General features: G+C 40.4%; 1 protein-coding gene across 2 annotated transcripts in view; it reads left to right on the top strand.

Annotated features, from left to right (window-relative positions):
- Window positions 1–15,763, top strand: part of ndufs4 (NADH:ubiquinone oxidoreductase subunit S4) — a 211,221-nt gene extending 195,458 nt beyond the window's left edge. Inside the window, exons 4-6 of one of the 2 annotated variants that reach the window (XR_005943360.1) lie at window positions 8,320–8,393; window positions 14,412–14,737; window positions 15,453–15,763. Coding sequence is in view for 1 of the 2 variants with exons in the window: in XM_041190374.1 (XP_041046308.1) it covers window positions 8,320–8,393; window positions 14,412–14,515 (178 nt within the window). In the remaining variant the exon portion in view is untranslated. Of the gene's footprint in view, window positions 1–8,319; window positions 8,394–14,411 lie in introns of both variants that reach the window. The other variant, XM_041190374.1, reaches the window with a different exon arrangement.
- The last annotated feature ends 516 nt before the right edge of the window (window positions 15,764–16,279 follow it).

The following is a 16,279-nucleotide window of genomic DNA, read 5'->3' as shown; positions in this document are numbered from 1 at the left end:
CCCACTGTTCTTCTGTCGATTTCCCCACAAGTAACTGTTCCCAGTCTACCTTAGTCAGATCCTGCCTTATTTTACTAAAATCTACTCTCCCAATCCAAAACATTTTTTTGCAACTTGTCTATTTCTTTGTCCATAACAAGCTTAAATTGTACCATGTTGTGGCCGCTATCACTAAAATGCTCCCCCACCACCACCTCAGCCATCTGTCTGGCTTCATACCGCAGAATTAGGTCCAGCACTGCGCCGTCCCTTGTTGGGCCCTCTACATATTGACCTAAAAAGTTCTCCTGTACACATTTCAAGAAATCCACTCCATCCAAGCCCTTAACACTATGTCTACCCCAATTAATATTGGGAAAGTTGAAATCATCTAATATAATTACCCTATTGTTATTGTTTTTACACATCTCCGCAAATTGTGCCCATATTTGCTCCTCAATTTCCTGCTGACTATGTGGGGGTCTATAATAAACACCCAACAATGCGGCTGCCTCTTTTTTATCCCTAAACTCTACCCACAAAGCTTCATTCTCCATGTATGATCTTTTTGTAAATGGCATGTAAACATTGCCTTGTTCCCAGAATTTGCTGAAATAACGCATCTCTGCTTGTAGAAAATAAATCTGCCCTTTAAATCAATATCCTTTAGCCAACTTCACTCGCCTACATAGCCCAGCAATTTACAGTTAGTAAGCAATTAGCTTTCAGGTCTTCACAGATGCAAATCTCACATTGTCATACCTGCAGGAATTCTTTTATATTAGTTCACAGGATGCGGGTGTCACTGACAAGGTCAGCATTTAATGCCCATCCCTAATTGCAATTAAGAAGGCAGTGATGAATTGCCTTCTCAATAACTGAGTGACTTGTTCATTTCAAAGACCAGTTAAGAATCAGCCAAATTGCTGTGAGCCTGGAACCCCACACAGGTCAAATTAGATAAGAATAACAGAATTTTTACAGCACAGAAAGATGTCATTCAGCCCATTGTTCCACCTTTCTGAAAGAACAATTTATCTAGTGCCACTCCCTTGCCTTCTCCTTGTAGCCCTGCACATTTTTCCTTTTCAGATAACAATCCAATTCTTTCTTAAATGCCTCAATTGAACCTGCCTCCACCACACTCTCAGGCAGTGCATACTAGATGCCAACCACTTGCTGCATGAAAATGTTTCTCCTCTTGTCTCCATTGCTTCTTTCTGGCCCATCGTGTCTGCATCAGCTCTCCATATGAGCTGTTCACTTTGTGCCATTCTGTCTTCTCCCATAACCCTGCATATTCTTCCTGTTCAAAATTCCCTTTTGAAAGCCTTGACTTAATCTGCCTCTGCCACACTCTCAGGCAATGCATTCAGCTCTTAACCACATGCTGTACAAAAAAGTTTTTGCTCATATAGCTTTTTTTTTGCATATTGCTTTAAATCTATGTCCTCTCATTCTCGATCCTTTCATGAGTGGGAAGTTTCCCTCTATCAACTCTATCCAGACCCCTCATGATTTCGAATACCTCTATCAAATCTCCTCTGTTCTCCAAGGAAAACAGCTCTAACTTCTCTAATCCATCTTCATACATGAGGTTCTTCATCCTCGAACCATTCTCGTGAATCTTTTCTGTACTCTCTCCAATATCTTAAGATCTTTCCTAAAGTGTGGTGTCCAGAACTGGACACAATATTCCAGCTGCTGCTGAACCAGTGTCCTTTACAAGTTCAACATAACCTCCTTTCTTTTATACTCAATGCCCCTATTTATAAAGTGTAGAATACTTTGCGCTGTGTTATCTGCTCTCGCAACCTATCCTGCCACCTAGACACCTAAGGCCCTCTGCTCCTGCACCCTCTTTAGAGTTGTATCCTTATTTTATATTGTCTCTCCATGCTCTTCCTACAAAATGAATTACCTCACATTTCTCTGTATTGAACTTCATCTGTCATCTTTCCCTGCTTTCCACCAATTTGTCGATGTCCTTTTGAAGTTCTACACTATCCTCCTCACAGTTCATAATGCCTCCAGATTTTGTATCATCTGAAAATTTTGAAATTGTGCCCTATACACCAAGGCCTAGGTCATTAATATATATCAGGAAAAGTAAGGGCCCCAACACGGACCCCTGGGGAGCTCCTCTACAAACCATCCTCCATCCCGAAAAACATCCATTAATCACAACTGGCTGCTTCCTGTAACTCAGCCAATTTCATATCCATGTTGTTACTTTCCCTTTTATTTCTTGAGCAATAAGTTTTCTCACAAGCCTGTTGTACGGCACTATATCAGATGCTTTTTGGAAGTCCATGTACACCACATCAACAGCATTGTCCTCTTCAACCCTCTGTGTTACGTCTTCAAGAAACTCCAAGTTAGTTTTCCCTTAAGAAATCAATGCTGGCTTTCCTTAATTAACCCTGATTCGTCCATATGAATATTGATTTTGTCAATTATTGCTTCGAGAAGTTTCCCCGCCACCAAAGTTAAATTGACTGGCCTGCCATTACTGGGCTTATCTTTATACCCTTTTTTGAACAAGGGTGTAACGTTTGCAATTCTCCAGTACTTTGGAACCACCCTTGAGTCTAATGAGGACTGAAAAATTATGACCAGCGCCTCTGCAATTAACCACTCTCAATTCCCTAAGTATCTTTGTATGTATCTCATCCATCCCTGGCGCCTTATCAAGTGCAGAAAGCTTATCCAATACCACCTTATCAATTTTAAACCCCTCTCGTGTCGGAATTACCTCCTCTTTCACCACAGCCTGGGTTGCATCTTACTTCTTGGTAAAGACAGATGCAAAGTATTCATTTAATATCTCAGCTATGTCCTTTATCTCCATGCGTGGTCCCTAATCGGCCCTACTCCTCCTCCTCCCACTCTTTTACTATTTATATGCCTATAAAATGGGATTCCCTTTATGTGAGCTGCCAGTTTCTTTTCATACTCTTTCTTCACTTTTATTATTTGCTTTTTCAGTTCCCCTCTGAACCTTCTGTATTCAGCTTGGCTCTTGGTTGTATAATCTACTGGACAACTTGTCATAAGCACAGTTTTTCTTCTTTATTTTAATCTCTAAGGCCTTTGTCAACCAGGAAGCTCTAGATTTGTTTGCCCTACCTTTCCCCATCGAGGAAATATATTGTGACTGTGCCCGAACTATTTTCATCTTTAATGGCAGCCCATTGTGCAGATACCAATTTTCCAGCCAACCTGTGATTCCAATTTATTTGTGTCAGATCCATTCATACCCCATTGAAGTTGGCTTTCCCCAGTTAATTATTCTTATTCTGGATTATTCCAGACCTTTCCTTAGCCAGCCTAAACCTTATGACACAATGGGTCATTGTCTCCGAAATATTCTCCTCCTGGTACTTGATCCACTTGGCCTGCTCCATTCCCAAGAATAGGTCTAGCAAACCCTCCTCTCTCATTGGACTGAAAGCTTTTTGCTTTAGAAAATTTGTCTGAACACACACTGGGAACTCTTGTCTTTCTCTTCCCTTTACACTACAGCTATCTCAGTCTATATTTGGATAATTAAAGATCCCCATTATAACTGCTCTATAATTCCTGCACCTCTGTAACTTGATTGCAAATTTGTTCTCCTGCATCTTTCCCAGTAGTTGGTGACCTATAGGCTACACCGAGCAGCGTTAATTGCCCCTTTTTTGTTCCTTAGCTCGAGCCAAAGAGATTCTGTCCTTGACCCCTGTCGGACAACATTTCTCTCCAGCACTGCAATGCTTTGTTTAATCAATACCACTACACCTTTCCTTCCCTATCTTTGCTGAACAGCTTTTATCCGGGAATAATTTGTACCCAGTCTTTCCCCTTTCTTGAGCCAGGACTCTATTTTACCCACAACGTCACAAGCCCACATGGTAATCTGTGCCTGTAACTCACCAATCTTATTTAATACGCTCCATGCATTCACATACTTCACAGCAACCCTAATTTAGACTTTATCACTTTCTCCCTTACTCTGAACACACCTAATACCATCTGTCTCTCCCAATATTCTTTGCATCTTGGTATCCCTCTCTGATATTACCTCCTGGTTCCCACACTCCTGCCAAGTTAGATTAAACACTCCCAAATATAACCAGCACATTGCCCCGCAAGAATATCAGTGAACCGAAAGGGATTTTTTGACAACCTGATAATTACATGGCCACCATTACTGATTCCATTTTAATTCTAGATTTGTTTAATGAACTTGATTTACAATTTCCCAACTGCTGTGGTTGGGATTTGAACTCTCATCTCTGATCATTAGATCAGGCCTCTAATCCAGCCACAGTTCCTGATTTTAAAAAGAACATTGGAATAGACCAGTTGTCTACAAAGAAAGAGTTGGGCAAAACACAATCAATGGCATAAGTCTAAGCAACAATGAGTTGCATTGATATATTGCCTTTAAAGTATGCTTCACAGGGCAGAGTGTGTACTAAGCTGTAGTAGAAGAACTAGAAGATTTGCCAAAGGTGTGGTCACAAAGGTGGGTTTTGAGCAAGTTTTCAAAGGTGGTTTCTGGAGAGCATTCCAGGTGACAAGAGAAAAATGGCTGAAGGTTTGCTACCAAGCAATGAATAATAGGTAAGGGAATGTAAAGGACATGGGGGAGAATTTTCTCCACGTCGGGGGGGCTGAGCAGACGCGCGATCGTCTGCATGCCGCCATTTTATGTGGGCAGGCCAATTTAGGCATGTCCAGCGTGACGTGCACCCGGAAGCACTGAGCGCTCCCTGTGCGGGCAGGGGAAAGAGGCTGACTCGGGGCCTGCGTTCTTCTGCACGAAAGAGCACAGAAATCTCCCTGAGGCACAGAGCAGCCTCAGGGAGATTAGTTTCATTATGAAAGATTAAAATAAAGAAAAAAAATTAATTCAGGCATGTACCCTCATGTGACAGTGTCTGGGACTTGTCAATGAATTTTAATTTAAAAATTTATTTGATTTATATATCGTTCATGAAACCCCATCCCGCCCTTGGATGAGGTTTCATGATAAATGCAAAGGCTCTTTGCCTGCCTGCCTGCCTACCTAAAGGATGGACGGGCAGCTATGTTAATTATTTTAATGGCCTTAATAGGCCTTTGACAGTTTGGCGGGTGCGCAGCCAACTCTAGTGCGCGCCCACCAAACTGAAGATCTGAATGATGCGCGGTGGCGTTGGGACACACGCCGACATCACCGCAAATCATTTTACGTGTCGGCGAGCAGGACCCGCCCTCACACACGGACCCAAAGATTCTGGTCATAGAGTCAGAGAGCCCGCAAAAGATATCGGTAGAAAATTAAGGCTGGTGAAGTTGCAGAGGCAGAGTGGGGAGAAAGGGAGATTTGTAAACATGATTTTTGTTTAATGCATTGGGCAGCAATGAGCTAACGTAGGTCGAGGATAAATGGGATTTAATGCAACACGATGAAAACAGCAGAATTTTAGACAAGCTGGTGTTTGTATGGGGTGAATATCCAAAGGCAATGAAGAAATAATTTCTTTAGTATTTTTGTTTAATGTATTGGGCAGCAATGAGCTAATGCAGGTCGAGGGTAAATGGGATTTAATGCAACACGATGAAAACAGCAGAATTTTAGACAATGAGGGTGAATATCCAAAGGCAATGAAGAAATAATTTCTTTAGTATTAGGAGCATAGATAAAGGCTCTGGAGTGCTAAGATGTGAGGAAAGCATATAGATAGGCAATGTTACGGAATTGAGTAGTCTTATTGATAAATTGAATGTGAGATTTGAAGTTTAATTTAGAGTTGATTAGGGCATCTAAGTTGCATGGAATCTGATTCAGCCTGAACAAGCAGCCATAGAGGAAGATATGATTCATGGAAAGTGTATTCAGTGAAGGTGATATTCAACTGAAATTTTTTTTGTTCTGCTAAATTGACCAGCTGACAAATCATGACTAAACTAAGTTGATGAAGATTGCTGATGGACAAGGGAGGCTGATTGTGAAACTGGCCACATGCATCTAGAAACTGGCCACATATCTGTAATGTGTAAGAAAGAAAGACTGACTTACTTTTATATCATCCCTTTCATGACTACAGGTCATCCCAAAGGGTTTTACAACCAATGACGTACTTTTTGAAGTGTAGGCATGCAATTGTAACGCAGGAACTGTGCCACCCAATTTTCACACAGCAAGATCCCACAAGCATCAGTGTGATAATGACCCAGATAATCTGTTTTGGTAGTGTTGATTGATGGATGGATATTGGCCAGGACACCAGAAATTACTCTTTTTGCTCTTTGAGATAGAGCCACCCAAGATTAATCATCCAAAAGGTTAGACCTCCAACAGTACAACACTCCCTCAGCCTTGATTTTTATGTTCAAGTCCTGGAATGGAACTTGAACCCATAATCTTCTGACTGAGTGATGAGAGTGCTACCACCTGAGCCTGGCTGGGAGATCCAAGCACAGAACCTTGGAGTACTCTAGAGGTGTGACAAAGTGGTGTAACATGTAATGAAGTCTCAAACCTTGATGTTGCTACTTGACTTTCAAGTTGAAACTTTAGTTTAGAAAATCTTGTCTCACTTGAATTTCTCCCAGCCGTGCTTTGGCCCACTTTCTCTTTGGTGCTTCCCTCCTTTAGTAAGGAAAATCAAGAGCTACGGAACCTAGCTTATTTTCCCCCTAGAATATAAAGTGGATTTAAAAAAAATATTGAGGTGGCTATATAACCTGTCATTTCACATCCATATGATTAGATCAATTCTTTATGCATTGGAATATTCTAGAAAATGTCTCAAAGAAATTAACCAGTGACTTTGTCAATGATACAGTTAATAGAGGTATGCAACAGTCATACAGACCACAATCCCCCAGGTTCATTCACCAACTATGCTGAACTGGGAGATGTTAGACTCTGCACTTGGAGGAGAATTTTCCAGTCGTCGAGCGGGGGCAGGCCCCGCTTGCCGACGCGTAAAAGGACACGTGGTGACATCCAGCGCGTGTCCCGACACCACCGCATGTCATTTAGATTTTCAGTTCAGCTGCACACCCGCCAAACTGTCTAAAGTCTGTTAAAAACTAACTAAAATAATCAAATGAGCTGCCCATCCAACCTTAAGGTTGGTGGGCAGGCGAAGAGCCCAGGAGGCCTTTGCATTTTTCATGGAACCTCATCCATGGGCGGGATGAGGTTTCATGAAGTGTTTAAAAATTCAATTCATGTGACACTGTTTAAAAGTTTTTAATTACTTTATTGAGATATTTAAAACTTAAACGAATCTCCCTAAGGCTCAGACTCGGAATCCACCCCCATCTGCAGAGGGAGCGCTCAGCGCTTCCAGGCGAGCGTGACGCTGGGTGGGCCTTAATTGGCCCACCCACGTAAAATGGTGCCGCGGACCCAATATGGGGGCACCAATAGGGTTTGCACTCACTCCTGCCCACCCTGCACAACACCACCCCCCCCCCCCAAAATGGGGGGATAATTCAGCTCTTGATTTCAGTATCACTACATTAAATTAACTTTAACATCCTTAAGTTTAAGGCAGAAAATCAATCCTGACAATCACTAATCCATGATTCAAGCTAGAGAGTGCATATTAAGCAGGAATGGAACAAAGCTTAGATGTGATGACTCCTATTTGTCAAATAATTCCATGACGAATGATTACTTGGGCACGGTACCTAAAGACAACTAATGTGCATTGAACCACACCTATGCAGGAGCTTATATCTTTCAGGAGACGTTTGGCCCAAGTTTGATTTAGTATTTTTTAACACCTGATATGTTTTAAGTTCGGAAGTGTAGCAAAAATAAATAGCAACAATTTTAAGAAATTGTAAACTACTGGATATGAGGTCTTGATGTGCCTCTGGAGTGTAAAACTGCTCTGCACTTGTAATTATCCACTGAGCAGGTTCCTGATTGTAGCCAAGTTATTAGTTAAGATAAAAGTAAGTCACTCTAAGCTGAAGACAAAGTATTGTGCGTTCCTGTCTCCTGGAACATTATTGATCATCTCAAAATTCTAATTTTCCACTTGCAGATAACATGAAACTTTTTTAAAAATTTAATATCTAGATGAAGGTAAGACTGTATTTATGCCTACTTGATCTGAGAAAGTAGTGGTGGATTTCCCCTTAAACTGCTGCAACCCTAGACAGCAAATTGTGTGACTTCAAGTAATTGTCTTTCTGGCATTGGTGTTCTTTTCCTTCTCAGTGGAAGAGAAACTGGCTAATTCTGTACAACATTATATAGTTTGAACGTATTGAAATGCTATAATTAGAAGAAAAGTTAACATGATGGAAGTTAGATTGTTGTAAAAAGCTTAATTCTTTTCATTTCAGAGCTGATCCACTATCAAATACAGAATTAAGTTTTACCACCAAGGAGGATGCAATTGCCTTTGTGGAAAAGAATGGTATTTTGCTATTTTATTTAAATCTGGGTGTTGAGTTTAAAACTGCTTCTTGATCACAAGTTCTGTTTGGCTTTATGTTGCCAAGTTGTATTACCATATCGTTTCTGATTAAATTAACAACATCGAAGGACTGAACGTTTGCCACATTGCTCATGTTTCTAATTCTGTGTTAATGTCTTATAATCCTAATATTCAAAGACTAAGAAAATTGGAAATTATTTTTGGAGCTTTATTTTAAATGAGTTGCTGCCATTGCATAAGTAAGAAAGTAGTATAAGTTTGTTGAGTCTTATATGAACTTTGCTGGTCATATTTTCTACTCTTATGCATTAAAAAGCAGCCTGTTTATAATTTGACTTTCATGTTTGTGCAATGTATATAATCATCTAAAATTCCAATCGATATTTTTTAATGCTGTTGCCATAGTAGGAGTGATCATTTTTAGATATATATATATATGTGTATATATATATATATATATATATATATATATATATAAAACAGGCCCTTTTTGTGAACAGTATTCTAGTTAAATTATTATTTCAAGTTCCTGGATAGGTGTAAAAATCCTAGGCTAAATATCCCACCAAGAGACCATGCAGATTACCAAATTAAGTAAAAATGCAAAGAGTAAATCTAATTATTAATAGGGGAGGTGGGGTCCTCAGTGTTAAAACGGGATTTTGTCTCCACGAGGACTGTGGGCAGTCACTCCTCCCAGTACTGTCATGGACAGTTACATTTGCAACAGACAGATTGATGAGGACGATGTCAAGTAGATTTTTCCCCCTTGTTTCTCTCACCACCTGCTGCAGATCCATTCTATCAGATATGTCCTTCTCTTTAGTATTGAGTGGATGAGTGAAAAAAGTGATGTAGAGCCAGAACTTCCGTGGAGTGGCAATCACAATCAGATTGCCACTCTGCTCCTAGTTACTTAGTAAAATGCAGCCGTACCTTCCTTGCCCGACCTTTTGACTCAGGCTGGGTGAGGAAAGTGCAGTGCAAGTGGGTTCCCAAAGGCTTCTGTCGACTGCAGGAGAGTAGGGAAAGGAAGTCACGTCCCCTTTTTTTAAGGCACTAGATGTCGTAAAGCAGCTGAGTTTAAAGATCCAGCCTTTTTGAAAAGCCAAGGAGAAGGTAAGTGTGTAAGGTATGTGGTTAGGATGGCAGGATGGGATCGGGTGATCATTCCTTTAGAGGAGGTGGATTGCTGTGGTGATCAGTGATAGGGGTCAGGTGAAAAGTGGTGAGAGGGCGGGATAGTCAAGGAGTCCAATAGGAGGTGTGGTTGGCGGGGGTATGTGTGCAGTTGGTGGGGGTGGGGGAGGGGCGCTGGTCCCTTGGTGAGTCGGGGGGGGGGTGGGGTCAGTAATATAGCTACCCAGGGGTTAGATGTGATTTTAATTCTTCTAGCATTTCCTGGGTAACTATGCCTGTAAGACAGTCGGAACCTTCCAAAGTCTGCGATTTAAACAGGAATCTTCTATGGTTCCCAGTGCAGGGTAACTTCTCAATGAAAGGGTAAGAGAGGGGCAAAAGTAGACATTGGGCCACTGGAAAATGACGCTGGAGAAGTAGTAGTGGGGAACAAAGAAATGGCGGAGGAACTGAATAGGTACTTTACGTCAGTCTTCATGGTGGAAGACACGAGTAACATCCCCAAAGTTCAAGAGAGTCGGGTGGCAGAGGTGAATATGGTGGCCATTACCAAGGAGAAGGTGCTAGGAAAACTGAAAGGTCTGAAGGTGGATAAATCACCTGGACCAGATGGATTACACCCCAGAGTTCTGAAGGAGATAGCTGAAGAGACAGTGGAGGCGTTAGTGGTGATCTTTCAGGAATCACTGGAGTCAGGGAGGGTCCCAGAGGACTGGAAAATCGCTAATGTAACCCCCCTGTTTAAGAAGGGAGTGAGGCAAAAGACAGGAAATTACAGGCCGATTAGCCTGACCTCGGTCATTGGTAAGATTTTAGAGTCCATTATTAAGGATGAGATTTCAGAATACTTGGAAGTGCATGGTAAAATCGGGCAAAGTCAGCATGGTTTCATCAAGGAGAGGTCATGCCTGACAAATCTTTTAGAATTCTTTGAGGAGGTAACGAGTAGGTTAGACAAAGGAGAGCAAATGGATGTTATCTACTTGGACTTCCAGAAGGCCTTTGACAAGGTGCCGCACAGGAGGCTGCTCAGTAAGATAAGAGCCCATGGTGTTAGAGGCAAGATACTAGCATGGATAGAAGATTGGCTGCCTGACAGGAGGCAGAGAGTGGGGATAAGGGGGTCCTTCTCAGGATGGCGGCCGGTGACTGGTGGAGTTCCGCAGGGGCCACAACTTTTCACTTTATACATTAATGATCTAGATGAAGGAACTGAGGGCATCCTGGCTAAGTTTGCAGATGATACAAAGATAGGTAGAGGGACAGGTAGTATTGCCGAGGCAGGGAGGCTGCAGAAGGATTTGGACAGGTTAGGAGAATGGGCAAAGAAGTGGTACATGGAATACAACATGGGGAAGAGTGAGGTCATGCACTTTGGTAGGAAGAATAGAGGCAAAGAGTATTTTCTAAATGGGGAGAGAATTCAGAAATCTGGAGTGCAAAGGGACTTGGGAGTCCTAGTCCAGGATTCTCTTAAAGTTAAAAACAAAAAAACTGCGGATGCTGGAAATCCGAAACAAAAACAGAATTACCTGGAAAAACTCAGCAGGTCTGGCAGCATCGGCGGAGAAGAAAAGAGTTGACGTTTCGAGTCCTCATGACCCTTTGACAGAACAGTTCTGTCGAAGGGTCATGAGGACTCGAAACGTCAACTCTTTTCTTCTCCGCCGATGCTGCCAGACCTGCTGAGTTTTTCCAGGTAATTCTGTTTTTGTTTCTCTTAAAGTTAACTTGCAGGTTGAGTCGGTAGTTAGAAAGGCAAAGGCAATGTTGGCATTTATTTCGAGAGGACTAGAATATAAAAGCACGGATGTGCTGCTGAGGCTTTATAAGGCTCTGGTCAGACCATATTTAGAATATTGTGAGCAATTTTGGGCCCCATATCTCAGGAAGGATGTGCTGGCCCTGGAGACGGTCCAGAGGAGGTTCACAAGAACGATCCCAGGAATGAAAGGCTTAACATATGAGGAACGTTTGAGGACTCTGGGTCTATACTCGATGGAGTTTAGAAGGATGAGGGGGGATCTGATTGAAACTTACAGAATACTGAAAGGCCTGGATAGAGTGGACATGGGGAAGATGTTTCGATTAGTAGGAGAGACTAGGACCCGAGGGCACAGCCTCAGAGTAAAGGGAAGACCTTTTAGAACAGAGATGAGGAGAAACTTCTTTAGCCAGAGAGTGGTGAATCTATGGAATTCATTACCACAGAAGGCTGTGGAGGCCAGGTCAGTGAGTGTATTTAAGACCGGGATAGATACGTTAAAAACAAAAAAACTGCGGATGCTGGAAATCCAAAACAAAAACAAAAACAGAATTACCTGGAAAAACTCAGCAGGTCTGGCAGCATCGGCGGAGAAGAAAAGAGTTGACTTTTCGAGTCCTCGTGACCCTTCGACAGAACTTGCGTTCGAGTCCAAGAAAGAGTTGAAATATGATAGGTTCTTGATTGGTAAGGGGATCAAAGGTTACGGGGAGAAGGCGGGAGAATGGGGTTGAGAAACTTATCAGCCATGATTGAATAGCGGAGCAGACTCGATGGGCCAAATGGCCTAATTTCTGCTCCTATGTCTTCTGGAAAGTTTGAACTGCCCGGGAAATTGCTGTGCAATCCTTAAATGGGAACATCCAGTGGGGTACCCCAGCACATCTTTGGGTACCCCCCCACCAGACCCCCAAACCCAGGTACAATGTCCCAGAGATCCGAAGTTATGGGCCATAGTGAATAAAACAAATACTTCAGATTGATAAATTTTTGGATATTAGAGGCATCAAAGATGTATGGAGCAAAGCAGGAATATGGCATTGAGATAGAGGATCAGCCATGATATTGAATGTCGGAGCAGGCTTGAAGAGCCGAATGGCCTACTCCTACTCCTAATTTCTATGTTTCCATATGCAGTTGGAGAAAATGAAGACAAAACACCAGGGCCTAGTGGAACATATATACTGAGAATTCTAATTTAATAATTTAACATTTTCATTAAAATGAAACACTTGCTTTATTTTAACTGTGAATAGCTTTTACTCTTGAGAAAAATTTGGTTATCTACACATTTCAATAAACTTGTGCAAAATTGTATCACTAGAAAAGAATTGCAGCAGGCAAGTTTACAAATAATTTAAAATCCAGATTATCATTTGTGTTTCTCAGAAATAGTTGACATATAAGTTGTGCTATTTTGGATTGTACATACTGTACTTCTTTAAATATGTATTGCTAATGACTATTACATTTGCTGTTCCATGTGCAAGGATAGGAATTTCCTTGATTTTTCTGCATCAGAAATAGGTATTATGCTGTGATTATTGCTGTTTTAAAAGCACAATTAGCTGTAAATTTAGGCTGAAATTGGTCTTTAGTAGACTAAAGGAAGCTGCAAAGTGTTTTATGTACAATGGAATGTATTTAAAAGTGACAGTCAGAATACGAAGCTAGTAGGGTGATACATTTTGTCGAAAAAAAATAACAGCAGCAATTATACTCTGAATGGAAGGAGGCTTGGCGCTTTGGAAGAGCAGAAGAATTTGAGGGTAGAGGCTTTTCGGACATTCAATTTGGGTATTTCAGATTGGTGAGATGATTTTTTTTAATGGTTAAGGAATTCTAGATTTAGTTGTAAAAGCCAGAGTTAAAAATGAATTTATATAAAACCTTAAAATGTCAGTTAAATAAAATGTAGTGCTCAGCTCCACAAATTCAAAGTGTTATTGAAAACTTTAGAAAGGCTATAATGTAGGTTCACTAGAATGCTTCCTGGTATGAAGCAATATAGATATAAAAAGTATCTTGGAAAAATTAGGCCTGTTTTCATAGAACAATGCAGATTATAAGGCAAAACAATGGCAGTTTGTAAAACTATGACAGAAAAGGTGCAGAGTAAATAGAAGCAGGCTATTTTTAGTAGTTAAGGAGTAAAAGAATTAGTGGCCATAGATACAAGGTTAAAAATTAGCTTTAGAATAGAGCACAGGAGAAACCTCTTTACATGGAGAATTGAGAGTATGTGGAGTTTGGTTCCAGGATTAATGCTTAAGGTGGTAAATTTATCAACACTGAATATTGGTTTTGGATAAATGGATGAATGAAAAAGGGATGTAGGGATATGGGGACAGGGTGGGTAGATGCGTTTAGAGATTGCATGGAGAGTAACCACAAACATGATATGGTTGGGCTGCACACATTGTTTCTATGTTTAAACTTCAGTGCTTGTATTTCTGTGTATTGCATAGATGGATGATGGGTAATGCAGTTTGTAACTTCAGGCTTAGAAAATTTAGTCAGTAATATATAAATGCTCTCTGAAAAGGCAGTCTGCATTCTGCAGAATTGAGAGTATGTGGAGTTTGGTTCCAGGATTAATGCTTAAGGTGGTAAATTTATCAACACTGAGTATTGGTTTTGGATAAATGGATGAATGAAAAAGGGATGTAGGGATATGGGGACAGGGTGGGTAGATGCGTTTAGAGATTGCATGGAGAGTAACCACAAACATGATATGGTTGGGCTGCACACATTGTTTCTATGTTTAAACTTCAGTGCTTGTATTTCTGTGTATTGCATAGATGGATGATGGGTAATGCAGTTTGTAACTTCAGGCTTAGAAAATTTAGTCAGTAATATATAAATGCTCTCTGAAAAGGCAGTCTGCATTCTGCATCCTACAATAATCAAACTGAATAATATAAATTTCATTTTTATTTACAACTTCAAAACTTTTCTCTACAATATTTATTAGAAATTGTACATACTGATGTGGTCTATATCAATAAATGTTCAATATAAAGTTATGAAACTGCTTTCATCATGTTTATAATAAAGCACATATGCAATAAAATGTTTCTTTTTCACCACAGGTTGGAGTTATGAAGTAGAGGAAAAGAAGACAAAGGTGCCCAGACCGAAGTCATATGGCGTAAACTACTCTTGGAACAAAAGGACCAGGGTGTCAACCAAATAAATGACACCATCACAGTTGTCCATTTCACTAAGAATAAAATCAACTGTTATATTTAGGTTGTTACTCTAATGTGTGAATAAATTTAACCTTTAACCAATTATTTTTGCCTCTCCTTCTGTCATAAAATATGTATTTTCCATAAATTTCATTTTTTTCTCCATCCCCCTCCATGGCTCCCAGTAAGGCACAGATTCCCATAATGGATGTAACCATACTCATTGGGTAAGCATCAAATGTTCCAATTAAGAAATATTCAAACTCCTTACTCTGTAGCTGTCAGATTAAAGGAATAACTAGCACAGGAGTCTAGTCTATTCAAAGCAAGAAGTACTCACTAGTGTGACCTAGACCATGGACCATCATAATTTGATGGCACAATTCTGTGATCCTCAAAGTTGAATTTGTTGAAAAAAGAGGGCTTCGCATTTTTGTTTCAGATCATTAGCTTTTCCTCAAACTGAGAAGATCATGTAGGACTGTACATATAGAACTGTGTGGAGTTAGGGTGGGGGATTCAAGGAGGTAATACACCAGATAATTCAGGTGATCTCATCTGCAAGTGCAAAGCATAGTGGATTTTTAAAAATTGAGACCTATTTGAAACTCTATAATTTTGATTTCAAAGTAATTTTGAGGCAGAAGACCATATTACAAAGTATATTTACACCTTAAAGGAAATATTGACCATAGTATATAGTATTGACTAAAAAGAGAAACAAATACAATTATAGCAAAGAGGCTGATAGCTCAAGATGAGAGAAGGATCACTTATCAGATGGTGAGCTTTTCTTGTATCTTGTCCAGAGGTATATGAGATCTATGATGGTAATGTCATGCCTGCAAGAATACTGTATTCCCAACTTTCAAGGTACAGGCTTCAATCAATGCGGACACATGACCGAAGCTGACTTCATTTCACAAATTGTTTTACACCCAGACCCAGGGAGGGACAGATCAGGATAAGAGGGACCATCCTCTAGCAAGAAGAACAGACCCTGCCTAATAATCAGTCATCCTGCCAAGAGAGAGTGGGACTAATTTGTTTTCACCTGCAAAGCTTCGTCTCTACGAAACTTGGCCACAACTTCATCTGGAGACCCAGGGACTTTCAACTTCCATTCATCCAAAGAACCACTAGAGAGAACCTATACAGACCTGCCATGTATTTTTAAAGGACTAAGATTTGGAAAAGTGATTTACTTCTTGTATTTTCTTTTGCTAATAACATAAAAGCATGCTTTATCTCTAGAATCCATCTTTACTTGTGTGTATATCAGTGTGCATGAGGGAGTGAGTGTGTTTTGTTACGTTTGCATTTCGGGGGGTTGTGTGAAGAAACATTATCCTTTTGTTTGATTTAAACTGACCCAAAAGTCTGCTTTGTGTTTATTACTGAAAATCACAACACTCAAAAGATTTAAAACAATCCCTTTAAAACACATCTTGTTGCAGACAACCGAGAGGTGAGGATAAAGGGGAAAAGTTATCCCACCACCTCCCCCATTCATAACAGATCTTAAAAATGCCTTCTAACTATAGAAATAATATTTAAGTTTTAGGTGATCTTAAGCTTTGTCGAATTACAGACTACAAAACATCAATATGCATTTGCTTAGTACCTTCAATGTCGTAAAATATTCTAACACAAGAGTGTTAGCAAAAAAAATTGGACACGGAGCCCCATGAGATATTAAGACAGTTGACCAAAGCTTAGTCAAAGATGTCACTTTTAAGGAGCATCTTAAAAGGAAGAAAGAGAGTTGG

This window comes from Carcharodon carcharias, chromosome 1, assembly GCF_017639515.1.
Source record: "Carcharodon carcharias isolate sCarCar2 chromosome 1, sCarCar2.pri, whole genome shotgun sequence".
NCBI lineage: Eukaryota > Metazoa > Chordata > Chondrichthyes > Lamniformes > Lamnidae > Carcharodon > Carcharodon carcharias.
Note: the sequence above shows the minus strand (reverse complement) of the source record. Positions and strands in the feature narration are given on the sequence as shown.